This window comes from Neltuma alba, unplaced genomic scaffold (genome assembly GCF_004799145.2).
Source record: "Neltuma alba isolate B1F8T4 unplaced genomic scaffold, ASM479914v2 tig00011988_pilon, whole genome shotgun sequence".
Taxonomy (NCBI): domain Eukaryota; kingdom Viridiplantae; phylum Streptophyta; class Magnoliopsida; order Fabales; family Fabaceae; genus Neltuma; species Neltuma alba.
In genome coordinates this window covers 528,746-555,531 of record NW_021636561.1, presented here as the reverse complement: position 1 = coordinate 555,531, position 26,786 = coordinate 528,746, and the positions used below count along the sequence as shown (strand labels likewise).

Here is a 26,786-nt window from a genome sequence, read left to right as displayed (position 1 = left end):
CATCTTACAGGTCTCTATAGTTTTCATCAACTTTTAATTTGATACTTGTGTATCTTTCTCTCCTAATTAAATACTGTAATTTTGGTCTATTAGCATAATTAGCTTTTGCATAAGGGCCAACGATACTAACAGAGTAAAGTTAAAAAATGCTAATAGTACTAACAGAATATAACTGGTATTTAATTAAAAGAGAAAAAATACACAGATACCAAATAAATAAAAAAAAACTATAGTTACTTATAATATGATTTTTCCTTAGACGAACAGGCAAGGGCGCGAAAGCCGTTGCGTGTTAGCTTCGCGCATCTGTTTTCTTACTGGGAGTGGATCTGTTGAGCTCGACCGTTAGGGAGAGGGGTGAAACGGGGCTTTACTAATAACGTAGAAAGGGACAAGCCAAAACCTACTCCTAACAAGTTGCTGAGTTGTGGCTTCCGAATAATTTCATTACAACTCATGTAGAGGACAATCTCTTTATTTCCAGACTTGTATTTGGAAGAATAAAAAATTGCTAAAAATAATAAATAAAAATTTTCCCTGTGTATGTGGAGAATGTTTTTTCAGTTTCTCATAAATATAATTTTACACAAAAATTGTTATTAAAGAAAACACCAATTAACTGTCCTTCTAATTTTTAAATTGTTTAAATAATGCTTTCTTTTCGTTTTGTTTAAATCATACTGCTTTAACAAATAATTCAATTACAACTCCTTGTACCACTTTCACAATACAATTCTTCAAATCTTACTAGTAATCTAAGAGGTAAAAATTCTTCAACTTTTGAAAAATGAAGTTGTGATAAAATTTGAAGAACACAGGTCGGAAAAAACAGAAGATGAGTGGTAAATGCCCAATTTGACTCACTAATACATAAGTAGGAAAAACACTGCGCATTACTTCAATAGTGAAAGATGGCAAATCAAAAGTTTGAAATGAAAAAAAAAAAAGGTTAGTATAATTTTTGATTTCTGAAATTTGGACCTATTTTAATTTTAGTCTCTTAAATTTTAAATCTATAGTTTTAGTCCCTGAAATTTAATCCATCTTAAAAAGTTAGTTTCAGGGTGTAACAGTGTTAAAATTTGTCATAAACAACACTGAAATGGTAATGTAGACTCACAAATAACACTTAGTTGAATCTTGTGTGAATGACAAAAAGGTGGGAAAAAAAAAGCTCCTCAAAACACGGCTTTTTAACTTTTTATTTTTTCTTCCTCACTATTTGTTTCAAGAGTTGTTTACTGCATTGCGCTCTGTTATCTACACTATGTTATCTACACTAGATCTATTTAGGAGCCATCTAGTAAGTCAACTTTCCTCCTTTTAACATCATTGATGACATTTAAACAGATTTTAACACTATTATACTTTTAGAGACTGACATTTTAAGACAAATTAAATTTTAAAAACTAAAATAAACTATGGGTATGAAATTTGAAAAACCAAAACCAAAATAGGTTCAAATTTTAAGAACCAAAAATTATATTAATCCAAAAAAATATCTTGTAAAAATGGGTTAAAATTTAAATAAATTTCTGAAATTTTAATAATAACAGCCTCTCTGACACCAACATCGTACGCACTTGGATTTGTCAATCCCCAAGTTTGGATATTGAGTACCCATCTCCAGCCCCCCTTCACTTGAATTGCCGATATTTCGCCTTTCTTTTCAAACTCAGAGTGCGGCAGCTAGCTCCTCCCCCTTCTTCACTCTGCCCCCCGGATGGCGGCTGTGGAGAGTAAGGGTTTCGCTGACGGACTCGCTGCCTAAAACCCCAGCTCTCTCAATAGGGGGGAAACCCTAGAGTCCCTGGAAGGACAGAAACCAAACATGTATGTTATCTTCCTTTCGAAGCAACTGGTTAATTATTAATGGAATGCCTAACTCCAAATGTTCTTTTCTTTTTCTTTTTCTTTTTTACAAAAAGCATATAGTCATGTTTTCTTGTACGAAATAGAACATTAAAGTTATTTGGCAACCAACCACCATCAAGACCAAGAGTAGTAGTAATAATAATAACAACCTGTTAAACATATGTATAAATACTCTTCCGATCTTTAATATAATACCCATGTAACTAATTTGATTAGATTAAAAAAGTTAGGTAAATTAGTTAATTATAAGAAATGTGACACATTTTTCCTAAAACACCATAATCATCTTTCTTAATACCCCCTCTCTCTTCTACTTGATTATGGTTGAGGGAGTATCCATAGGGGTAATTTAGAGAAAATTGATAAATATGAGAAATGAGTCTTATATTTAGGACCAAGACCAACTCAACAATTAGGTCTTATATTAAGGATCGGAGGAGTATCTTTTATTTGGATTTACAGCGTCTAAAATGGATCAAATAATAACATTTTGGTGCATTGCCAGAAGTCCGATGAACTGAACATTAATTTTGGAAGGTACTACCTCCTGTCCTTAATATAAGACATTATTTGACTTTTATTGTGATTCTAAATATAAGACCCCAATTCATTTTGTCTCTCATATTTATCTATTTTTTCCCCTAAAGTTGTCATTCTAATAATGGTAGTCCTAGCCAATAGACTTGATTAACAAAGATATTTTAGAAAAAATAGCATATATTTATTATAAATAACTAATTTAACTTATTTCCTTAATCTATTCATCAAATTAGTCAATTAGCCCTTATATTAAGACCTAAGGTAGTATTAATTATTGGTCATCACGATTGGAAGGTCCCATGCATGGGTAATACTACTTCTAGTAATTAATATAAGAGCTAGTTGATTAATTTGAGTAGATTAAAAAATTAATTAAGTTAATTATTTGTAATAAATAGGTGTTGTCTTCCCTAAAGTACCCTTGCTAATCATATGTATTAGCTAAAACACCTATGTGATGATAGATTTAATACGTGCAATTACTACAAGGACTATTTTGGGAAAAAAATTGGATAAATATAAGAGACAGAGTAAATTGGGATACTATATTTAAAACCAAATTGAAAGTCAAACTAGCTCTTACATTAAATGTCGGAGGTAGTATAATTATGAGATAAAGCTAATTTTATGAAGTAGTGTTTGCTTTTTCCGAATTTTGTGAACGTGTTTTCTCAATTCTTAATTATTCTCCTGGCATGTTTTATTTATTGCGTGCTTTTACCTACTCACTTATTGAACTGAAGCTCTGTAAATGTGATGGTAAAAGCAAACACAGAAGTAAATATTTTTTACGACAATCACATGTTTGACATCAGTACATTAATTCTCACTCCCAATTTATGTACGGGTTTTCCCAATATGTACAGGAGTATCCAGTTGAAAATAATTAAGAAATTAAGGGGGACAAATATTTGGATTAGTTATAGCATATAATAATACTATTATACTTCAAAGGGTTATCTCTATTAATAAAACAAAAGCAAAAAAGATAAAACAAGGCTTCAAGTGATGATAATGCTATAGCCCTTCATATTGTTCATTTTATGCCGTAAAAATCGAGTGATAAGTGTGGTAGATGCTTTAAAAAAAAAAAAAAAGTTACTGACGGTCAGAGTGCTTGTATATCCTTATAACGTTTTACAAGGGACTCGTAATAATACTAAAAAAAATTTTATATTATCACTGGACCAAATCAAAAGATGGTAATGTAGAAGCCAAATAATTAATTTTAAAAAAAAAAAAATTAGTTTAGGCAGTTACTTGTAAATAATATATGTTAATTTTTCTAAATTACCCATTTTAATCAATAACAACAAGTTTTATCCCACTAAAATTACCCATTTCAATCATTTACATAAAATAAAACTCTTTAAATGAAAAACTCCCTTAATATATATTTGTGCCATCATATAGGAAAAAGAATTATTTGGAAGACAAAATAGATTTAGACCTTAGCTAGAGTGCCAAAGTAAATCCCTCTACTAACTTCTATATTTATGTCCGGAGATGGCATAAAATATTGGAAAAATGATATAAAAAGAAGTTAAAAATTGTAATATTCTAATTTAGGCATCTAAGATTTCAAAATTTTAGAGGAAAAAGTGGTAGCTGATTTGGTATTTTGTAAATATAATCAAATGAGTAAAACACCTTCATACCAATTTTTTTTTGAAAAAAAAAGCTATCAAACTTATCATTTCTATTATATTTTTTATTATTGGTTGTTCAATACTTGTCACCATTAGTTTACAACTTATTGATAAATAACTTATCATTGGCTATACATTTCTTGTCATTTGCTGTTAAATACTTGTTATTATCAATTCACAATTTCATAATAACTTTTTGATATAAGGTTATTTTTGTCATTTAACTACATTTACAAAATACCAAATTAGGTATCACTTTCTCCTATGAGATTTTAAAGTCTTAGGTGCATGAATTAAAGTATTGCAATTTTCAACTTTTTTTTGTCATTTTCCCTAAAATATTTAGCTTTTACGTCTTACTTGGTTCCTTATTTAAAAACAAAAGACGTAAAAAATATATATATCTTCTCTTCCATATACTTGATCCAATAACAACTTTTCTGTTTTGCAGTACAGATGTGAGTATTTCGATCGATTCGACCACGTGTTTTTGTTTTCCTTTGAACTTTTTTTTTTGGGGTAATCGAACATTTTTTTAAATAGCCACATTCAAAAATTTAATGGGGCACCAAACCTTCTGAGTAAGAGGCGAAATGAAGTGAAAGTGACAAAATCATATTATAGATATATCAACCGGAATGAGTGTCTTTCACGTCAAATGTCTCTTTCCCTTTGTTTATTTTGATCTATATATTTTTATTTGAAACTGTACGCCATAGATCTGAAGTAGATATATGCGTACACTTTTTATGACTTGCATTCTTGATTCTCTCACTTGCTTCTTTTTTAACCGGCTTCATCATTATTTATATATTTACCTATAGTTTAACTCCATATAGATCTCTCGCCTCTTCTCTCCGTCCAGTTAACCCCTTCTTTCTCTCTCTTTCTCTTTGGCAATTTCCTGATTACCCTTTTCTCTCTTCTGACAGTCTAGTTATTTCTCTCTCTCCACATCATATTCCGATCCGGAGAACACACACACACACACATATATATATGTATATGTATAACTAACCCTAATCTCCCCGATCAGAGGCTTCCTCTCACCTCGCTTAATATCTGTTTCATAGCTCTCTCTCTCTCTCTCTCTCTCTTGTCCCTGACTCCCTATACATAGTTCTTGTTTCTTCTGGCATTTCCAGGGAACTAAAATGGTGAAGCCATCGTCGTGCAGCGAGAAACTAGCAGAGTTGAAGAAAGGGCCATGGACTCCTGAAGAAGATCAGAAGCTCATGTCCTACATTCAACTACACGGCCATGGGAGCTGGTCTTCCTTACCTGCAAAAGCTGGTAATTACTCTACTCCCTCTTCTTCCCCACATGCACAGAGATACTCTGATTAATCTGTTCTGAAAAACCACCTCGCAATTTCTGGTGGCTTATTTTCATAATGAAATGGTAGATGATAATAGCAAGTAGATGATTAGAGACTTATCTGGTAATTAAGGAAGATGAGTGATGCGTTTTAAGTTTTGATGAGGAAAAGGACTCCGGAGGTGTGGGAAGAGCTGCAGACTGAGATGGATTAATTATCTAAGACCTGACATCAAACGAGGCAACTTCAGCTCGCAGGAAGATCAAACCATTATTCAACTTCATGCTCTTCTCGGAAACAAGTAAGTTCCACAGCGGTCCCACTTTAATTTTCTCAAAAAAGTTCAATTATTTGATTCCTGAATACTATTTTATAAATGCACCTACAAGATGGTCGGTGATAGCACATCACTTGCCAAAGAGAACAGACAATGAGATCAAGAATTACTGGAACACCTGCCTGAAAAGGAGGCTCACCAGAATGGGTGTAAACCCAACCACCCACAAGCCCCTGCACGACGTCGTCAAGGACGCTGCCAACCTCAGCCATATGGCTCAGTGGGAGACTGCTCGGCTCGAGGCTGAAGCGAAGCAGCAAATCAAAGAACACCCAAAGATGCAGCTCCAGAACCAGCTCGGCTCCTCCTCCTCCTCCTCCTCCTCCTCCCAGCCTCCACTCACTCGGCTCGTGCTCAACAAGGTCACACCTCGTCCATCGCCACCTCCGTGCCTCGACGTGCTCAAGGCATGGCAGAATTCTTGGTCGTCCACGTCAACTGAGAACACTCCCATAATGCATAGCATGTACGCCATGATGCTCGCCGCCGACGACCTCGAGTCGCCGGCTTCCACTTTGAGCTTCCCGGACTCCGTCCCTACCAACTCCAAACGTACTGATGGTAATACTACCTTTGGGCTGATCAGTCAAAGTTCACTTCCTTCCTCGTCTTCCCCTGTCACAGGCGGCGAAATTATGGCGGCGGTGGAAACATTCAGATCAACAGGGTATGACTGTAATTCCGTGCAGGAAGGTCTTCATCATGACGATGTGTTTGGAGTCTTAAGTGTCGGGAATGGAGGAAGCGACAACTTTGAGGAAGAGACGCAAGATTGGGAAGCCATTCTCGAGTTGGTCAATGGTTTGCCCTCATCAGCACCCTGTTTTCCTGAGCTGTGATCTCCTGGTTATACGGAGTTAGAAATATTTAAGAGTTGATCTAAATATTGATTAAAAATAAAGAGACAATAAAGTAGTGTTTTGTTTATTTTATTTCATTTCGCTTTTCCTTTGAAGGAATGTGCCATGCATAAGCATGCATTTTATATGTACTTTTTTTAAAAAATATTTGCCTTAATTAGTTTAATTGCATTCTTTTTCTTCGTCTAGCTATTTGAAATACATTAATTCAAGCCTTGTCAAAATGAATTGGAGATATCTTTCCTATATATGGAACCAAGAAAAGGAAGAAGAAGAATGTTTGAATATATTTTGTGTTAATTCTCATAGTCTTTCAGTTATTTTATCTTTTTAAGATCATAACAATTATTTTTTTTCTTTTAAATTTTTTTTAGAATATTTGCATTTAATTTTTAGGTTTTTAAAATATTTATTTTTAACCTTTAGGGTTAGAAACTAAGAGTTAAGGGTTTATGAATAGGTTTTAACTTTTAACACATGTTATAAGTTTTCTCTTTGATCTCCTTTCTCTATATATTCCCTCTCCTCCTCCTCTTCTCTTCCCTCTTCTCCTCCTCTTCTCTTTCCTCTTATCCTCTTTCCCTTATATATTCTCCGTTCTGCATCACTTTCTCAAGAATTTTTCTTTTTGGTATCCGCACAAATTCAAATTCACTAACGTATTAGCCAATTGCTGCTGGGAGATTATTGACCCTTTTTACTATAATTATAATTACAGAACAATAAAAAAAAAGGGAAAATATGTCAGAACAATAAATTAGCACCAACCTGGCGTTTTTTTCTCGCTTTATTATTGAAAAGATTGGTGTTCAAATTAACTCACCTGAATGCACGTCCGTTTAGATTTATGATGAAATGATGTGTCATGCTATTTTAATTTATTAGTTTTGTAAATTGTGGTTACGAATTATTCTTCATGTCAAACCTTAACTTTGTTTATTGGCAAAAAAAACTGCTTAAACGAGGGGCGAAATATTATTTGTTGTCAATAATACTTTAAAATACTAATAGTTTTCAATGTGAGCAAATCTTTATATTCATTATATATAACTAATGACTTCCCATATTTAATAGCATGTGATGAATTGTCAGGTGTAATTTTCTATGTTTATATAATTTTCCTTAATGAAAACATAATATTTTTTCACCTATTTCCTAATTCAGTAGACACAAAAAAAAAAAAGATAAGAAAACACTAAAAAGATGTTCTGATTTTTTGTTTTCCAGATTAATTTTCCTTTCAAAACACGTAACAAAAAACATTTTTCAAACAAAGTATTTTTTATTTTTCTCAAAACAAAAAAAGGGTTCTCAGAATAAGAAACCAAACAGGTCTCTATAGTCAAGAGACTTTTTTTTTAATAAAGGTTAGGATTGTTGGCTGTCTTGTATTTTCTGATTTTTTTTCCAGTTAATTATACAGTTCTTATTAAGAAAAAAAAAAGAGGATTTTTTTTTTTTTAACTTGTCTAGTCAAGATACTGTGAACTTAGGAAAAATAAAATAAAATAAAATCACGGGACAGACTTATAAAAATGTACGAGAAACAGTTGGGCCCTTCGTAAGATTGATGTGTGGCTGAGGAGAAGCGGGACCAGAGGCAGCGATTAAAGTTGGACCCTCTGTGGCCCTGTTTGGTGCAGCGCTTGAAGAGAGAAAGAGTAGTTTATGTGTATAATAAGTCAGTCTGTAAATTTAAAAATTATTTGTAATAACTTTTAGTTAATCTAACTTATAGATTAAAATTTGATTTTTTTAAGTAAAATTGTAAAAATATCTAAAACTTATGATTTAAGCAAAAGTAGGTTTTTGGAATTTTAAAGGATATTTGTGTCCTTATATTTATATTGTTCTTATACGTCCCTTCATATATTATTTGTGCTTCCCAATTAATTTTTAGTTATTTATTTTTAATACTTTCTTAAATAAAAATAATTTTTCACAATTTTTATAATATGTTTACTTTTTAATATTATTTTTATTTTATATTTACATAAATTGTGAAGGGTATATCATCTAATTAATTATGTAAAATTATTTAGCTCAAAAATTTTCGCATTATTATTATTTCTAATTTAAAAATATTTTATTTATTAAATATAACTTCTTCATATTATAATAATTTAAAATTATTGTATTTTGTAAGTTTATATTTTTAATTATTTTTTATTATTTAATAAAAGTCATAATCATTTTGGTCATTTTACAAACTGAACTTACTTATTTAATGATAATTCAAACAACTTTTTTACTTTACCAACTAACTTTTATAAAAATCAATTCAAATATAAATCATATTATCCAATCTAATTTTTACCAGATTGAAATTAATTTATTTTTTCTATCGCCAATCCAAATAGACTCTATATTTTTGCGGGGACTACAAATCATACAGAAGTCTTCCGATCCGAGCACTAATGAAAACGATTTTAATCGATATATACTGAAAATAATAATATAAGGATGAGACAAACAAATTTTTGGTTGAGGTGTAAATAAAAAAAACATAAATTCACATATGGAAAAATGTAGTATTTGTTAGGAAAAGTGAAAATCCTTTAATATGTTTTAAATCTCAAAAAGATTAATCTTAAATTTAGAATACAACTTAAAAATACCTTTGTGATTCCAAAAAATAATGAGGGTGACAGTTCTTCATTAAATAAGAAGCAGATCATATCATAAAGTAGGCTTGAGATTCCAGGATGAAAACAACAGTAGTGAAGGGGAATATGGTTTTCGGGTAAAGAAGGCTAATATGTTTTAAATCTCAATTAATGAAGTTTGGTACACTCTTTTATGGCACTATATGTACATATCGGTTTTATTATTATTATTAGTTTTTAATATAAGATTAAGCTGACTAATTTAGAAAGATTAAAAAAATTACTAAATTACTTTAAAATAACTGTATTTATTTATTTTAAATTAATTTTCTTCACTTATAAATTGATATATAATTTAATAATATATATAAATATTTTATAGAGATATATAACATATGCTAAAATTAAGTAATTTAATAAATTTTTTAAATTTAAATTAATCAATTAAATCTTATATTAAATATAAAAATAATATTATTATTAGCATGCACGTATGTAGGTGGGGTTTTAAACTGTGCAGGATGTGACTGTGACACTGTGAAGAACGTGGCGTCTGTTCTGCTTATTTATTTGTGGGCAGCCACCTCGGCTCCTTAGCAGGTTGGGAATCACGGCCCTTTTGTTTTGATCACCAAGTTACTCTTTCTAACTTTTAATATAAAAATTAGATAATTAATTTATATATGTATATTTAAAACACTAGTTAAATTAATTTTTTTTAATATATCATTTATAATCATGTATTGTAACTATTTTTTAATGAACATTTTTTTTTACCATGAATCATCAGGATATTTTGAAAAAAAATTTATATTTAAAAAAAAGAATTAAAATTTATATTTAAAATTAAAATAAAATTTTTTTTCTAACTCTTATAATTGACAACCAAAACAGTAATAATAACATGATAGAAGGAAATGATGCGACTGTAGCACTGTGTAAGACGTGGGGTTGATATTATTTAGTGCTGTCTACTCAAAAGAACGTTAAATAATACTGGGAAAGGGGAGGTAGAACATGATAATGGCATATTAATATGTTGCATGTGACTTTTTCTATAAATTTCTTGTGATATACGTTCTGCTCTGTGAGTTCAAATGATTACTAAATATTGGAAAGTAATATAATATGGAGTCGTATCTTTCTGAACTTGCAGTATGTCAGTATATGGAACGTGCGTACCTCAAATAAGATTAGTGACTTGTAATTTGCAGTCTTACTAATGAGTGTCTCTTGTAATTTAATTTATTAGCATTATATACGAATGATGGCAAAAACATACTCCTTCCTTCCTTCAATTTTTTATGTAAGACATATTTAACCAATTTAATTAGATTTAAAAAATTAGATAAATTAATTAATATAAGTATAAAAAATATGACTTTTTTTTCTTAATCTTCCTCCTCTTTTGTTTGATTATAATTAAGAAAATATCTAAAAGAGTAATTTAGAAAAGCTGATGAATATAACAACTACGTCAAATATTTAGAACCAAATTTAACTCAATAATTAAGTATTATATTAAATACTGAAGGAGTATTAATTAATGATTCTTCCTTATAATCGATTAGCTTCCTTGGCCGGAGACTATACAAGAAGAATGAATGATGTTCTCTCCTGTCTAAATATAGTAGACAATTACTTCATATAAATTATAAAATTAGTTAAATTAATTATTTTTTAAAAATTATTGTACTCATCATGTTAATTATTTACCCTTTACACAATTTTCTATATCATTGGAAAAAGACAAGACAAAATAGTTATGAAAAAAAGCACTCCCTCTAATCTTTATTATAAGAGATTTTTAACTTATTCACATTTACCAATAAAAATAATTAAAAATGTTAAATTTGTGATTTAAGTGATTTGGAAGCGAAATTTTATGATTTGATATTGATGGCATGTGAAAAATATATAATTGATGTTCCAACTTTTAAAATAAAATAATATCTCTAGTCCTTAATATAAGATCTCATTTGATTTTTATTTTAATCATAAATATAAGATTTTCAATTCATTTTGTCTCTCATATTTATTCATTTTTTCCAATATAATCTTTTTAATAATGATAGTTCTAACTAATAAACTTAATTAGTAAGGATATTTTAGGAAAAATAATACCTTGTTATTACAAATAACTAACTCAATTTATTTGCTTTATCTATTCAAATTAGTTAATTAACTCTTATATTTAGCACCAGAGATAGTATTACTGAAAAGGACTATATAGGAGGAAGCTTCCTATTTACTACTATTTTGCAATCTTATCTCATGGGTTTAGTTTTACTTAGAATCTCAAACTGTTGATGCTAACTTCTTTAAATATGAAAAAAGGGCCTACTCCTATATATTTCATCAATTTCTATAATTTTTTTGACACCTAGCATGACTCTTAGCCTTTATCAAAGGTACTTACATTTTATGATTTTATGTCTTCTTTTAACTTTTACTTTTCAAAGGTGCGTATTTTCTTTAAACTTGCTTTAATTGTTGCTGGTATATACATAAAGGCTTGAGGATGAAAACAACAGTAGAAGGGGGTAATGTTTTTATATGAAGTTATGGAGGTTGGTACTACCTTCGTTCCTAATTATAACAGCTAGTTGACTAATTTAAAGATATTAAGAAAACAAGTTAAGTTAGTTGTTTATAATAAATAGGTGTTGTTTTTCTTGAAATATCCTTACTAATCAAGTGTATTGGTTAGAACTACTATTATTAGAAGGACTATCTTGAGAAAAAATACATAAATATGAGAGACAAAGTGGATTGAAATTTTATATTTATAACCAAAATAAAAGTCAAGCAAAGTCTTATATTAAACACCAGAAGTAGTACATTCTTTGATAGCCCTGCGTATGGTATCCCAGCGGTCTTGTATATTGATATTGTCAGCTAGCATCCCTGTATGAATTAATCAATTAATATATTGCATTTATTCTTTAACAGCAACTTTTAATAACTTTTTGATTTTAGGGGGCTTGAGATTGATGAATATATTGATCAATCCCATTTGAATGGTTTATAAACAATTTTTTAATAATGATTTATAGAATATCAGGTAAATATGTGAAAGGAGTTTTATCTTGACTTACATAAAATATACTTACAAATGCTTATAATAGTGATTTCACCAATCAGTGATTCTTTATTGCCTCTTCAGTTTATTTATCTTTGGGAAGTGAGGGAGGATCCCTCCAGGGAGAGGGTGGATTATCCGAAAACGGATCTGAATCATCTTATGTTCTTTTTTTTTTTTTTTATGTGGGGGAGGGGGGGGGGGAGATAAAATGATGTGGGTTTTCACTGGCATATGTAGGACTTTAACACCAGTTTAAAAGATCTTTTAACATAGGTAATACTATCTCCTGTGCTAAATATAAAATTTAGTTCCTCATATAAATTACACTAAAATGAGGACAGAAGGGAAATTTTCTATACTAATTTTGTCAGCGTCACATTTAGTGTAAAGTTTGTTATATTTTTGTTTTTAAATAAAACTAACGATTACTTGTTCCTTTAATTGGATGTTACAGACACTTAAGTTACGAAGTTTTTGTTGAATGGGGTTCTTGGTGAAGTTCATTGGATGGATGCAAGTACTGGTTATTTTGTCAGCTTATTTAATTAATATCTTTATATAACTGTCCTTTTTTTTTCCTCTTTATATTAGACGGTATACATACAACTGGAAAGAAACTTCCAGCATGTTTTACCGCTGGACGTATTTACTCGTGCATTAAACCGAAGCTCTGAGAATATTGGACGAGAAAGGCAAACAGAGAGGTAATTAAATTTTAAATTATTGGAATCACAGGTCTGTTGTCAGCACATTAATTCTGATTTTTCAATTTATGTACGGATTTATCGAATAATACAGGAGCATTCGGTTGGAAATAGTAAAATTTAACGGGGAATTAAAAACGATGAAGAGAGTTAGAATATAATAAATGCTGTTAAACTGCAGGTGGAATTTCACAAATTGTCCTGCGTAGACATCAAAATTTGTCATGCTTGCAAGTTTTTCCAACTAGTGTAGATTGACGGTGGGACCAAATTACTTCTAACATATTTTATAAAGAGCAAGAAAAATTATAATTTTTAACCCCCACTTCTTTAATTTTTTAAAACGAACTCATTAAAATTTTCTCCCCCCCTCCTTCTCTCTTGTTATGTCGTACCTTTTTATTTCTCCAGAGAAAAAAACAAGTCTGCCGCATTTTGGACCACCTTTTTTCTATTTTTTTTTTTTTCAATTTAGGAGCACCAAAGCTACTGTGCCCGTAGGTATGGTCCGGCGTCGCGGGCCAACGGAAACGAAAGTGACAAAACCATGTTATTCCATACTTAGAAATGTCAATGTCGAGCCTCTTTCACGTCTTCCAGCATCTCTCTTCCGTTCATTTATTTATGCGTTTCGTTATATTCTTTCATCCCCTCCTTAATTTAAAACTTGCTTCCTTTCCTTCGTCTGTGTTTTCTGGCTAGCTTTTTGCTCTCTCTCTCTCTCTCTCTCTCTCTAGAGCATTTTACGGAACCCTTTTTCTCTTCTGACACTCCAACTATCTATTTCAGTATTTTTCCGGAGACCCCAAGGGGAATATATTCTTGTTATTGTTTCTATTCTCTCTCGTTCGTATTTCGCGGAGATTAAAATGGTCAAGGTCATCATCGTGCAGCGAGAAACCAGCAGGGTTGAAGAAAGGGCCATGGACTCCTGAGGAAGACCAGAAGCTCACGTCTTACATTCAACTACACGGCCATGGAAGCTGGTCTTCTGCCTGCAAAATCTGTTCTAAAAACCACCTCGCAATTTCTGGTGGCTTATTTTCATAATAAAATGGTAGATGATAATAGTAAGTAGATGATTAGAGACTTATCTGGTAAGGAAGATGAGTGATGCGTTTTAGGTTTTCATGAGGAAAAGGACTCCGGAGGTGTGGGAAGAGCTGCAGACTGAGATGGATTAATTATCTCAGACCTGACATCCAACGAGGCAACTTCAGCTCGCAGGAAGATCAAACCATTATTCAACTTCATTCTCTTCTCGGAAACAGGTAGCTCCCAAAAATACTTCAACTAAAAAAGAAATTAACCACATGGCAGGATATATATTTTGCCTACATGTTATTCTCATTTCAAAAATATTATTATGTTTCGCTCCAACGCACTTACAGATGGTAGGTGATAGCACATCAATTGCCAAATAGAACAGACAATGAGATCAAGAACTACTAGAACACCCGCCTTAAGAAAAGGCTCACCAGAATGGGTATCAACCCTACCACCCACAAGCCCATAAACGACTCCGTCAAGGGCGGAGCCAACCTCAGCCATATGGCTCAGTGGGAGACTGCTCGGCTGCAAGCCGAAGCCAGGCAAATCAAAGAATATTCGGAGCTTCAGATCCAAAGCCAGCTCGGCTCCTCCTCCTCTTCTCAGACACGGCTCGTCCTCAACAAGGTCACACCTCGCCCATCACCCCCTCCGTGCCTGGACGTGCTTAAGGCATGGCAGAATTCATGCTCGTCCGCCACGTCGAATCCCTCAACAGAGAACACTCCCAAAATGCATAGCATGTACGCCATGATGCTTGCCACCGACGACCTCGAGTCGCTGGTGTCGACGCTGAGCTTCCCGGACACCGTCCCTCCTAACTCCAAGCGGACGAAAAGGAATACTACTTTTGGACTGATCCATCAAAGTCTACTTCCTTCTTCCTCCACCACCGTCGCGAATGACAGTGGAATCATGAAAGGAGCAAGCAGCGACGACGGTGAAGCATGGGAAACGAAGTGCGAAGCCTGGGAGACGACGGCAATATTATGGCTGCCGTGGAAGCATTCAGATCAACAGGTTATAACTGTTAATACCATGGAAGGTCTCCGCAATGACGATGTGTATGCGTATGGATTTAATGCGATGTCTCCATCACGCCAACAAAACTTGGGAGTGTCAAATGTTGGGGATGATTGGGAAGCCATTGGTGACATTATCAATGGCTCTCCCCGATCACCTGCTTTCCCAATGATGTTGTGAGACACGTTAGAATTAGAAATATTATCTTCAGACTTTTTCTGATTGCACCATAATTAGTCATGCTGTAGTTTTGATTTGAGAAGCTTGTGTTGTCCGAATTAACTCATCGGCATGAGTGAGTCCAGGTTTAGCTCCATGATAACCTGATGTGTCTTGTATTATTATAGCCTTTTCTATGCGTTCACAACTTACTCTTTCATTTTTTTGTATGTATGTATGTATGTATAATCCCTAACATAATTGAGAGACAAATCTAGAAACGAGGGTGGTGGATTTGATGTCGATGAAGAGGGGGCATAAAAATAACTCAAATTCTTAAAAAAGAGGTGAAAAAGAATAAATAAGGGGCATAAAAATCTGGTCACATAATAGTTAAATTGATCCTAACTAAAAGTATTTGAATATTTATATTATTGCTGCATACGATCGATCAAGTTTATAACATTTGTGTGTGTGGGTGAGGGGGCAGCGCCCGCTAATTAATTGCGTCTCTGTGGCCACTTCATCAGACTATGGAAGCCTTTGAGCATTAAAACATCATTTATAATGGAAGCAGCAGATGATATAGCGAAGGCTTGAGGGTGAGAATTGAGAACAGTAGTTGCAGGAGTTCACAGTTTTCATTACAACTTCATTCTGAAGTTTGGTATAATCTTTTATTAGTTCTGTCTACAGATTGGCCTTATCTACGGATACATTATTATAACTACTACTGCTATAAATATATAATCATATGGATTAGCTTAGAAAACGCTCTGCAAAATAAATATGTGGAAAGAGTTTGTTCGAAATATTAAATTTAGTCAGTTAAGATTTTGTGCAAGTTTGATTAATAACCAAGTAGTATATATGGAGGGTCTCCATGGATGGATCAAGGGTGTGGGACAATGTGATCCTTAGCTAATGATAGGTTAACATAAATTCTCTCTTAAATTTCAAGTGGGATTTGTTGTTTGTCCTTGATAAGTGAGAGTTTTATCATGTTCGTTCTTCTTTATTTCGTAGAGTTTCACTTTGTAAAATGTAAAAATAATTATTTTAAGAGTTTCTAAATGTCTTTTTAAACTTTTGCTTATCTAATTCTATTTATAAGTTACTTCTAATATATTTTTAAGAAGCGACAAAAGGCTTGCAAAAATCATTTTGTTGCCCGTTGGCTCCTAATCTTTGAATCCATTCTACACCGCGGTGGTGTTCAATTTGTTCGAGTGGCGGGATTTGGATGACCCGAGTTATTAGGACCGGATCCAAGTTTCAAAGACCGAATGATCACAGACTGACCCAATGGGCCACTTCTCGAATGCAGATGTTGATTAAGAATCGTGGCCTAAGTGTGTATGATTTATAAGATCAGAAGAATGAGTCCATTTGGGTCCAATATATTTGCTGGCCCAAATAGTTTCCTATTAGGACTCATTCTTCTTCTTCTAACGGCAAGCCGTTTTTGAGGCAGATGGGGGAATGGGGTGTTAACTATTAACTTCTTCCTCGTTTTCTTTTTCTGGGAAAAAGGGGGGGGGGGGGAGGTAATGTTGTGATATTTTCGGTTTTCCAACGAAGGTTTGAAGTTAATTAGATATCATAGAAAGTGTTATAAAACTATAGAAAGAGTAGAAAAATAAGAGAAGAAAATAAAAGAGAATAGAAGAGAAGAGTATTTCTCATTCCATTCAAGGTATTGAATACATGATACATAGTCTCTATTTATAAACACAGCTTTACATCTGTAATAGAATCTACAAATTACATAATAATAGAAAATAATTGTGAAATATAAAAATAATGGGAGATATTAGAGATAATGACCGATACATGGACATTCACAAAGATATTATTATATTCATAACATAAAAAGATTTATCTCGGCTAATAGTTTGCAGAAGACGGTTCCCATAGATAAGGAATTGAATTGATCCATTTTTTAAGAACAGTACTTAGATCAAATTTTTTATATTTATTATGTTAAGATTTCTAATAACCATATTTCCTTTTTTTTAATATTATCATTAAATTATAAATACATATAAAAAAAATAGAACACAACTGAGTAAAACAGACATAAAAAATATAATGTAAGCATCATGTTTTTTTAAAAACAAAACATTGCCTCCGATAACATAATAATGCTTGTTTGTTGATCCGGAAACTGCTAGTAGTACGCGTTACATGCCCAACCGATCAACATTTAGGATATGTTAAAATTGGCGAAGCATATAGTAGTAGGGTACTTGTGTTACAGTGATTCAAGTGATTCTTCAGAGTACAAATTTCTTTTAAGATAATACTTTTTGGGCACAAAATACCGTTTAGCCATTTTTCAGGTAGAACTAGAGTATCCCTAAATTATATTAGACTTAAAGCTAATCCTTTTCAGATTGGAATAGCCCTCCCAACAAATACACTTATCAATATTCAAATTTGTATTTTTCTCCTTATAACAACTTGTTAATACCTTTTAGCCCTTTTGTTAAAGCCTAAATACTTCCAACATGTGATATTGCGAGTATTTACTCATGCTTTAAACTGAAGCCCTGTAAATTTGATGAGAAGAGCGAACACAAGTAAATATAAATTTTATTGGAATCACGGGTTTGATATCAATACATTTACTCTGGTTTCAAATTTATGTACGGTTCTGATTTCTTTCTTCTCCATGCTATTCCACTCCTTCCCTCTTAATTATTCTCTCCAACATTCTTTCTTTTTCTTAATAATTTTGCAGTACACCTCATTCGATTTGCCCACATTTTTCTATTTTTTTTCCTTGGTCGGTAATCCAACACGTTTTTTTTAGTAATCAAAAGTCAAAATTTTAATGGGGTGTACCAAACCCTCTGAGTCCCTAAATTTGTATGGTCTCTCTCGCAGGTCATGTCTGAATTGGATTTCAAACAGTGACTAAACCATACTCCTTGGGTTTCAGCAAACAAAAGTGATCTTAGCATTAATTATATCGACTAATTTATTTTTTATTATAATTAAATTGATAATTAACTCATTAATAATTTGTTGGCAAAAAATTAATTCATTAAGTCTCTTTCTGTACGGATGTGTTTGAAATACATTTGTGTTTAAAAAAAATTACTACATTCATATGTTTAAATAAATTCATCATTTAAAGTTTTTTAAGTTATAAAATTAACAAAAGTGTAAAATAAATGTATTAAAATTATTTTTTATATGACGGGTATTCAAATAATCTTTCAATAAAAATTATTTCAAAAGGGGTGGAAATTATGTAATTTAATTGTCAGTTAACATTTGAATGGATAAAAATATAATCTTGAAAATAAAGAGGGGTTGGTTTCTATGAACATACCTTTTGAATTTTAGAGAAGTGTATATAACTTCTCAAATTTAAAAGGAAGTTTTGATAGTAGTTAAAATGAAATAGAAAGGGAGGACAATATAAGTTTAGGTCATATCTATGACTTTCTTCATCTACCTGTATTTCCTTTCTCCAGCTAACTCCACTCTCTGATCGTCTCTTAGCTCTCTCTCTCTCTCTAGCATATTTTTCGAAGGATCTAAAAGTGAATATATCCTATATATATATAATATCTCAATCTCCCCGACCTGCAGCTTTCTTTCACCTCGCTTAATATCTGTTTCATAGCCCGCTCTTTCTCTTGTGCTTATACATCGTTCTAGTTTCTTCTGGCATTTCCTGGAAACTATATAATGGTGAAGTCATCGTCGTGCTGTGAGAAACTAGGAGGGTTAAAGCAGGACCATGGACTCCTGGAGAAGACCAGAAGCTGGTGGCTTATATTCATCAACGTGGCCAAGGAAGCTGGTCTTCCTTGCCAGCAAAAGCTGGTAATTAACTGATTTCCCTATCTCTTGTTTCACACACAGACATGCGCCTCGAAATATCCTATTGCTAACTTCTTTTTATCATCCGACTGTTACGAGAAATCAATATAATAAAATTTCACTACCTGAAAGACTACTTTTTTTTTTAGTTACAGCATAATGATGTTACATGATAATAAGTAGATAATTAAACATTTTATCTATCTGTTAAAGAAGACGAAGAATACTTTGTACGTTTTGGTGACCAAAAAGGAGTCAGGAGATGTGAATAGCTCCCATATACTCACTTTTGACTCTTCATTTTCGATCTCTTCAGTTCTTTAAACACCTGATATGTACTCACACTCCTAAATTATCTGTATTCTTAATGTCTTCCTGGTGAGGAATTCTGCATAGACAAGGCTCAGCTAGAAGAATTTTTGCGTGTGTGTGTGTAACGACTAATTTGCAGGGCTTCGGAGATGTGGGAAGAGCTGCAGATTGAGGTGGACTAATTACTTAAGACCTGATATAAAACGAGGCAAGTTCAGTTTGAAGGAAGATCAAATCATTATTCAACTTCACGCTCTTCTTGGAAACAGGTAATTATAAGCGTCAACCGTAATCATTCCATGCATGTCAATCAGGAGTAGTTTCCTAATAAAGAAGTAAACATGTCATGACAATATCATATTTTACCTTTCTATTATAGTACACTTTCTTTCTTCATAAATATTATGATTACTAAATATAGTTTTCATGGGGTTTATTTTGTCATGCACGTTCAAGATGGTCGGTGATAGCTCATCATTTGCCAACAGACAACGAGATCAAGAACCACTGGAACACGCGCCTTAAGAAGAGGCTCACCAGAATGGGTATCGACCCCAACACCCACAAGCCCATCAACGAAGCCGCCAACCTCTGCCATATGGCTCAGTGGGAGACTGCTCGGCTCCAAGCCGAAGCCAGACAAGTCAAAGAACATTCCAAACTTCAGCTCCAGAACCAGCTCGGTGTAACGAACCCAGGCCCAAAGTTGCAAGAGAAGCTGGCCCAAAATGAACCAGTCCGGAGAAGCTTGAGGATTAAGAAGAAAAGCTGGAAGCTTCGCGAATTGGAGAATGACGCATGACTATAATAGGATGAGGGAGTGTAAGGATTGGTGTGGAATATTTTATTGAAGACCCTCTCTCTCTCCTCGGAGGAATCTTTCCTTATTTCCTTTCTGCAAACTCTGACATTTCTTTTCGTATTTCCTGAAAGCTTGTACTATTTCCTCATTGATTTTGTCCTATCGGATCATATGGCCGTTGAGGAATATCTATAAAATCAATACAGCTTTCTCATATATATTTGTCATTATCCATCGTTTCTTTAGTCATTGCATTCTGGTGCTTTCGTTGAGAGAGCAATGGCGGAAAACACACGACTCAAAGAACTACAGGCTGATATGAAGAAGGCGAACGAATTTATTGAGGAGGCGACTGGTCGATTCAGTAAGATCGAAGGCCTTTTGGAAATGCTAGTCAAGTCCATGGACAGCATCCACCAGAAGGTAGAACACTCGTCTTCAAGCTCGAAAGAACCCTCGGTACCAGAAGAGGAGCCAGTGAGCCAGGCCGTTACTCATACGATGGGGAAGCAGATTAAGATAGAGTTCCCCAGGTTTGATGGCACGGACGCATTAGATTGGATTTTTAAGGCTGAGCGGTATTTTAAATACTATGAGATCAAAGACCCACAACATCTCCTAATAGCATCAATTCACTTTGAAGGGAACATACTGCCATGGTTCCAAGTTTTGGAGAAGACACACCAAGTTACCGACTGGGACTCGCTCGCAAGGGCCGTGGAAGATCAATATGGACCTTCAAGGTTTGAATGTGCTCGAGCGCAACTATTTAAGCTAACCATGCAGAACAGCTTGGATGAATATAACACCAAGTTCATGGCACTATTTAATCGTACAGAGGGTGTACCAGAGTCGGCATTATTGGACTGTTACGTAGGAGGACTGAAAATGGAGTTAAGGCGGGATGTGCTGGTTCAACGTCCCACATCAGTCCGATCTGCAATGGCGCTAGCTCGTCTCTATTATGAGAACTCAGCATATGGGGTAAATGTTGCAAAGGAAAGAGGAGGCTCAGGCACGAGTGGGCTCGCCCTTAACAGAGCTAGTAACACGATGGTGTCAAGGAACAGTAGTGCCAGTCATACCGCCATGGGAGGAGGAAAAGCTAATCTACCTCCACTGTTACCTACACCTAATACTCCTCAAATTAAGAAGTTGACACCCGCTGAGGTACAGGTTCGCAGAGAGAAGGGTCTATGCTACACTTGCGATGCCAAGTTTTCTCCCAACCATAGATGCCCCAACCGTCAGATGATGATGATGATATGTGATGAGGACCCTCAGAGGGATGAAGAGATACAGAACGAAGAAGAAACCGTGGTGGAAGCGACACTACACCACTTATCACTACACGCTCTAAGAGGAACTCAGGGCCCCGCCACAATACGTTTCAATGGCCGTATCAATGGAACTGATGTACAAATATTATTGGATGGTGGGAGTTCTGATAACTTTATACACCCTCGTATAGTGGAGCACCTGGGATTGCCTGTAGAATATACCACAGAGTTGCGAGTATTAGGGGGAACGGGGCAGATCTTAAGAAGCAATGAGCGAGTCATGAATGTGCCCATACAAATAAGTGACCACACCCTTGAACTGACTCTGTTTGTGTTGCCCATAGCAGGGGTAGATTTAGTAATGGGGGCAGACTGGTTGGAGACGTTAGGGGCTCATGTGGCAGATTACAGTACTTCTACTATAAGGTTCCTTCAAGATGGACAATTTGTAACATTGAGAGGATACAGGGGACCTTCTATGACCCAAGCCAATTTTCATCATCTTCTTCGGCTATGCCAGACTGACGCTGTGGCAGAGATATATATTATGAACGCAACCCCCATACCAGAAACATTGACAGAAGAAGAAGTAGCGGCGGACATTGCTAAGATCCTTCAACGATATGGAGAGGTTTTTGAGCAATCGCATGGGTTACCACCGAGTCGTGATCATGAGCACCGAATTGAACTAAAACCAGGAACGGGGCCAGTAAAAGTGAAACCATATCGGTACCCAGTAAGTCAGAAAACAGAGATTGAAAACATGGTTCAAGAATTATTACGGGAAGGTTTAATTCGACCTAGCAATAGCCCATTCTCCGCCCCTGTGATATTGGTGAAAAAGAAGGATGGAACGTGGAGGTTTTGTATAGATTATAGGGCGTTAAATACTGTCACAGTCAAGGATGCTTTTCCTATGCCCACGGTTGATGAATTAATAAATGAACTATATGGGTCCACTTACTATTCTAAGCTTGACCTTAGGTCTGGGTATCATCAGATTCTAATGCGAGAAGTGGACAGAGAGAAGACGGCATTTCGTACTCATCAAGGATTATATGAGTGGCTTGTAATGCCATTCGGATTAACAAATATGCCAACAACTTTCCAGGCTCTGATGAATTCAGTGTTCCAACCCTTTTTGAGGAAATTTCTTTTAATATTCTTTGATGACATTTTAATATATAATGCCACTTGGGAATTACATCTACGACACTTGGAATTGGTGATGAAAGTGTTGGTTGAACACCGGCTATATGCAAAAAGGTCCAAGTGCGCATTCGGTAAAACAAAGATTGAGTATTTGGGGCATGTAGTGTCAGCTAAAGGAGTGGAAATGGATCCGATGAAGATTCAAGCAATTCAAGAATGGCCCATACCTATAAATGTCACTCAGTTAAAGGGGTTCCTGGGCCTCAGCGGATACCACCGAAAGTTCATCAACAAGTACGCCACGATTGCTGGGCCACTCACTGAATTATTAAAGAAGGATTCATTTAATTGGAGCCCCCAAGCCCAAGAAGCCTTTGGAGCCCTGAAACAAGCACTCACTACGGCTCCTGTCTTAGCGCTGCCAAATTTTCAGAAATCTTTTGTACTGGAGACAGATGCTTCTGGTGTGGGAATCGGAGCAGTATTGAGTCAAGATCAACACCCAATTGCTTTTTTCTCCAAGAAATTATCTCCTCGGATGCAGGCACAATCAGTGTATGTTCGAGAATTATATGCAATCACAAAAGCAATCTCTCGATTCTGTCATTATTTATTGGGGCACCATTTTATCATACGGACGGATCATGATAGCTTAAAGCACCTTAATGACCAGACCATCCAGACACCAGAGCAAGTAGCCTGTCTACCCAAACTATTGGGCTACAAATTTGATATTGAATACAAACCAGGCAGAACGAATCAGGTGGCTGATGCCTTGTCTAGAGTATCTTGTATGGCGCTAACTACGGTGGAGAATACTTTCATGGATCACATATACACCAGGGTACGAACTTCTTCTTTGATTTTACAATTGAAGGAAAAATTAGAAAAAGATCCGAGCTCGATGAAACACTTCCATCTTTGTGATCAAGATTTATACTGGAAACATCGCCTGGTAATCCCACACGATGATGCACAATTGCTGAAGATGATTTTAGATGAGTTTCATTCCTCTATAACAGGAGGGCATGCAGGATTCCTTCGCACTTTTCATAGAATTGCCAGACTTTATTTTTGGACCAAGATGCGGAAGGATATTAGAAATTACATTCGGAATTGTGCTGTATGTCAGCGGGCAAAACTGTCACAACTACACCCTTCAGGATTGCTTCAGCCGTTGTCTGTTCCTGAACAGATTTGGAAAGATGTTGCTATGGATTTTATAGTGGGGCTTCCAATTGTGAAAGGCTATTCAGTTATTATGGTAGTGGTTGATAGATTGTCTAAGTATGCCCATTTCATTCCTCTACCGAGCCATTTTTCCAGTCAAATAGTTGCCGAAGCTTTTTTGCACAATATTATTAAACTGCATGGGCTGCCAAGAACAATTGTATCAGATAGAGATCGGACCTTCACTAGTGCTTTCTGGAAGCATTTGATGAAGTTACAAGGTGTACAACTATGTTTCAGTTCTGCATACCACCCCCAGTCGGATGGGCAATCAGAGGCCCTAAATAAATGTGTTGAAATGTATCTGAGATGCTTTGTGTCTGATTTTCCCAGAAAATGGCTTAATTATTTACCCTGGGCAGAATTTTGGTACAACACTTCGTTTCATTCCTCAATTGGAATGGTTCCCTTCAAGGTCGTTTATGGCAGGGATCCCCCTCCCCTGTTACGACATAGTTCAGCAGAGGATACACCTCTCGATATTCATCAGCAATTAAAGCAGAGGGACGAGGTGTTAGACATCTTGAAATCCAACATCAAAAAGGCTCAACAGCGTATGAAGCTTTACGCAGATAAGAAAAGAACAGAAGTGGAGTTTCAGGTGGGAGATTTGGTTCTGATAAAATTGCAACCTTACAGACAACACTCCGTGCAAGTGCGGAAATTTCAGAAACTAGCTATGCATTATTTTGGCCCTTTTCCCATTGTTGAGCGTATTGGGTCTGTTGCTTACCAAGTCCAGCTTCCTAATTATGCAAGGATTCATCCGGTGTTCCATGTCTCTATGTTGAAAAAATTTCACGGCGATGATACGGCCACTCACTTGCCATTACCCCTGTTAACAGTACCAGAAGGGCCAATTAGTCAACCAGTGGGAATTAATGGGGCACGCTGGGTACAGCAGAATGGGCAGTGGATGCGACAATTTCAGGTCCAATGGGACGGAATGTCTGAACACACTTGGGAATTCGAGCAAGACTTGCAACAGCTGTATCCAACCTTGAACCTTGAGGACAAGGTTCATTTCAATGGAGGGGGTGATGTAACGAACCCAGGCCCAAAGTTGCAAGAGAAGCTGGCCCAAAATGAACCAGTCCGTAGAAGCTTGAGGATTAAGACCCCGTTTGGGTGACGCCCCAAACCATGGTTTGGGAACCTAAACCATGGTTTGGGTGATAAGTCACCCAAACATCCACTGGTTTTGGGCAAACCGTGGTTTTGGCTCCAAAACCAGAAATTTTTTACTTTTGGAGAAAAAAGGGAGAGTGTGAGAGCTTATAGGATATGTATCTTGTTATTTTTTTTATAAACATATTTAATCTTATATTTTAAAAATATATACATATTAATTATTTATTTATTATATTATCTTATGTATTATTAATTATGTTAATAAAAAATATATTATTAACAATTTTATTCCTTCAAATTAAAATATATCATAAATCTATTTTTTCTGTAATTATCATATTAACTTATGTCCTTTTTTTAGTAATTTGTATATATAAAAAGTGCTTCTGATAACAACTATCCAAACACTCTCACTTCTCAAAATCACTTTTTCATAACATTTATTCTTTTCAGAATCTATTCTCCAGAATCATTTTTCCAAACTACCGTTTGGTTTCATCCAAATACAATCTAAGAAGAAAAGCTGGAAGCTACGCGAATTGGAGAATGACGCATGACTATAATAGGACGAGGGAGTGTAAGGATTGGTGTGGAATATTTTATTGAAGACTCTCTCTCTCCCTGGAGAATCTTTCCTTATTTCCTTTCTGCAAACTCTGACATTTCTTTTCGTATTTCCTGAAAGCTTGTACTATTTCCTCATTGATTTTGTCCTATCGGATCATATGGCCGTTGAGGAATATCTATAAAATCAATACAGCTTTCTCATATATATTTGTCATTATCCATCGTTTCTTTAGTCATTGCACTCGGCTCCTCCTCCTCTTCCCACCAGCCTTCAGTGACTCGGCTCGTCCTCAACAAGGTCACACCTCGCCCATCGCCACCTCCCTGCCTCGACGGGCTCAAGGCATGGCAGAATTCATGGTCGTCCGCCACGTCGAAGCCCTCAACAGAGAAGACCCCCAAAACGCATAGCATGTACGCTATGATGCTCGCCACCGACGACTTCGAGTCACCGTCATCCACGTTGAGCTTCCCGGACACCGCCCCTCTCAATAACTCCGAATGTACCAACAGTAATACTACCTTTGGGCTGATCAATCAAATTTGAATTCCTTCCTCCTCCACCACCACCGTCGCAAATGATGGTGGAACCATGACTGGGCAAAGCGACAGCGAAGCATGGGGAAACAAGGTGCGATGCTTGGGAGACGACTGCAATATTATGGCGGCCGTGGAAGCATTCAGATCAACAGGGTATAACTGTAATTCCATGGAAGGTCTCCTTAACGACGACGTCTTGGTGTGTGGACATAATGAGATGTCTCCATCGCCGCAACAAAACTTGGGACTGTCGGGTGTTGGAGATGACTGGGAAGCCATTGTTGACCTGATCAAAGGTTCGCACCCATCACCTGCTTTCCCAGTGTTGTGAAACCCGTACGTTGAGGAATATTTAGACCTTTTTTTTTTTTTTTGCCATGAGAAATATTTAGAGTTTTGCTGATTAGTGTTGGACCATAATTAGCCATGCATGTTTGAAGTAGTTTTAATTTGAGAAGGTTGCGCTGTCTGAATTGACTCGTCGGAATAAGCATATTATTATGAGTCTAGGTTTAGCTTCATGATAACCTGTGTTTTATGTTATTACGCCTTTTTGTATGTATTCACAAGTTACTCTTTGTTATATATATAATTCCTAAATATGAGATACTGGTTAATATAATTGGAGTTTTATTTATATATATATATATATATATATGGAGTTATCCATTAAGGTTATTTGAAAGGATATTTGTTCATTAGAATGAGGATTTATTTGGTTATTGATTT

General features: G+C 34.9%; 1 protein-coding gene and 2 pseudogenes across 1 annotated transcript; all 3 read left to right on the top strand.

Annotated features, from left to right (window-relative positions):
* The first annotated feature begins 5,218 nt into the window (after positions 1-5,218).
* LOC114720517 (transcription factor MYB106-like) lies at positions 5,219-6,558 on the top strand. Its single transcript, XM_028906158.1, has 3 exons — positions 5,219-5,357; positions 5,554-5,683; positions 5,772-6,558. The coding sequence occupies exons 1-3, from the start codon at positions 5,219-5,221 to the stop codon at positions 6,556-6,558; spliced, it is 1,056 nt and encodes a 351-aa protein (XP_028761991.1).
* A 6,193-nt stretch (positions 6,559-12,751) lies between these two features.
* Positions 12,752-15,227, top strand: LOC114720516 (transcription factor MYB106-like; annotated as a pseudogene).
* A 3,681-nt stretch (positions 15,228-18,908) lies between these two features.
* On the top strand, positions 18,909-26,064 carry LOC114720515 (transcription factor MYB16-like; annotated as a pseudogene).
* Positions 26,065-26,786: the final 722 nt, after the last annotated feature.

What these genes read in the sequence shown, in the direction of transcription:
- LOC114720517 (XM_028906158.1), top strand. Translation starts at nt 5,219, where the DNA reads ATGGTGAAGCCATCGTCGTGCAGCGAGAAACTAGCAGAGTTGAAGAAA. An exon ending in TTCCTTACCTGCAAAAGCTG is followed by an intron (nt 5,358 to 5,553) that starts GTAATTACTCTA and finishes GATGAGGAAAAG; the next exon opens with GACTCCGGAGGTGTGGGAAG. An exon ending in CATGCTCTTCTCGGAAACAA is followed by an intron (nt 5,684 to 5,771) that starts GTAAGTTCCACA and finishes TGCACCTACAAG; the next exon opens with ATGGTCGGTGATAGCACATC.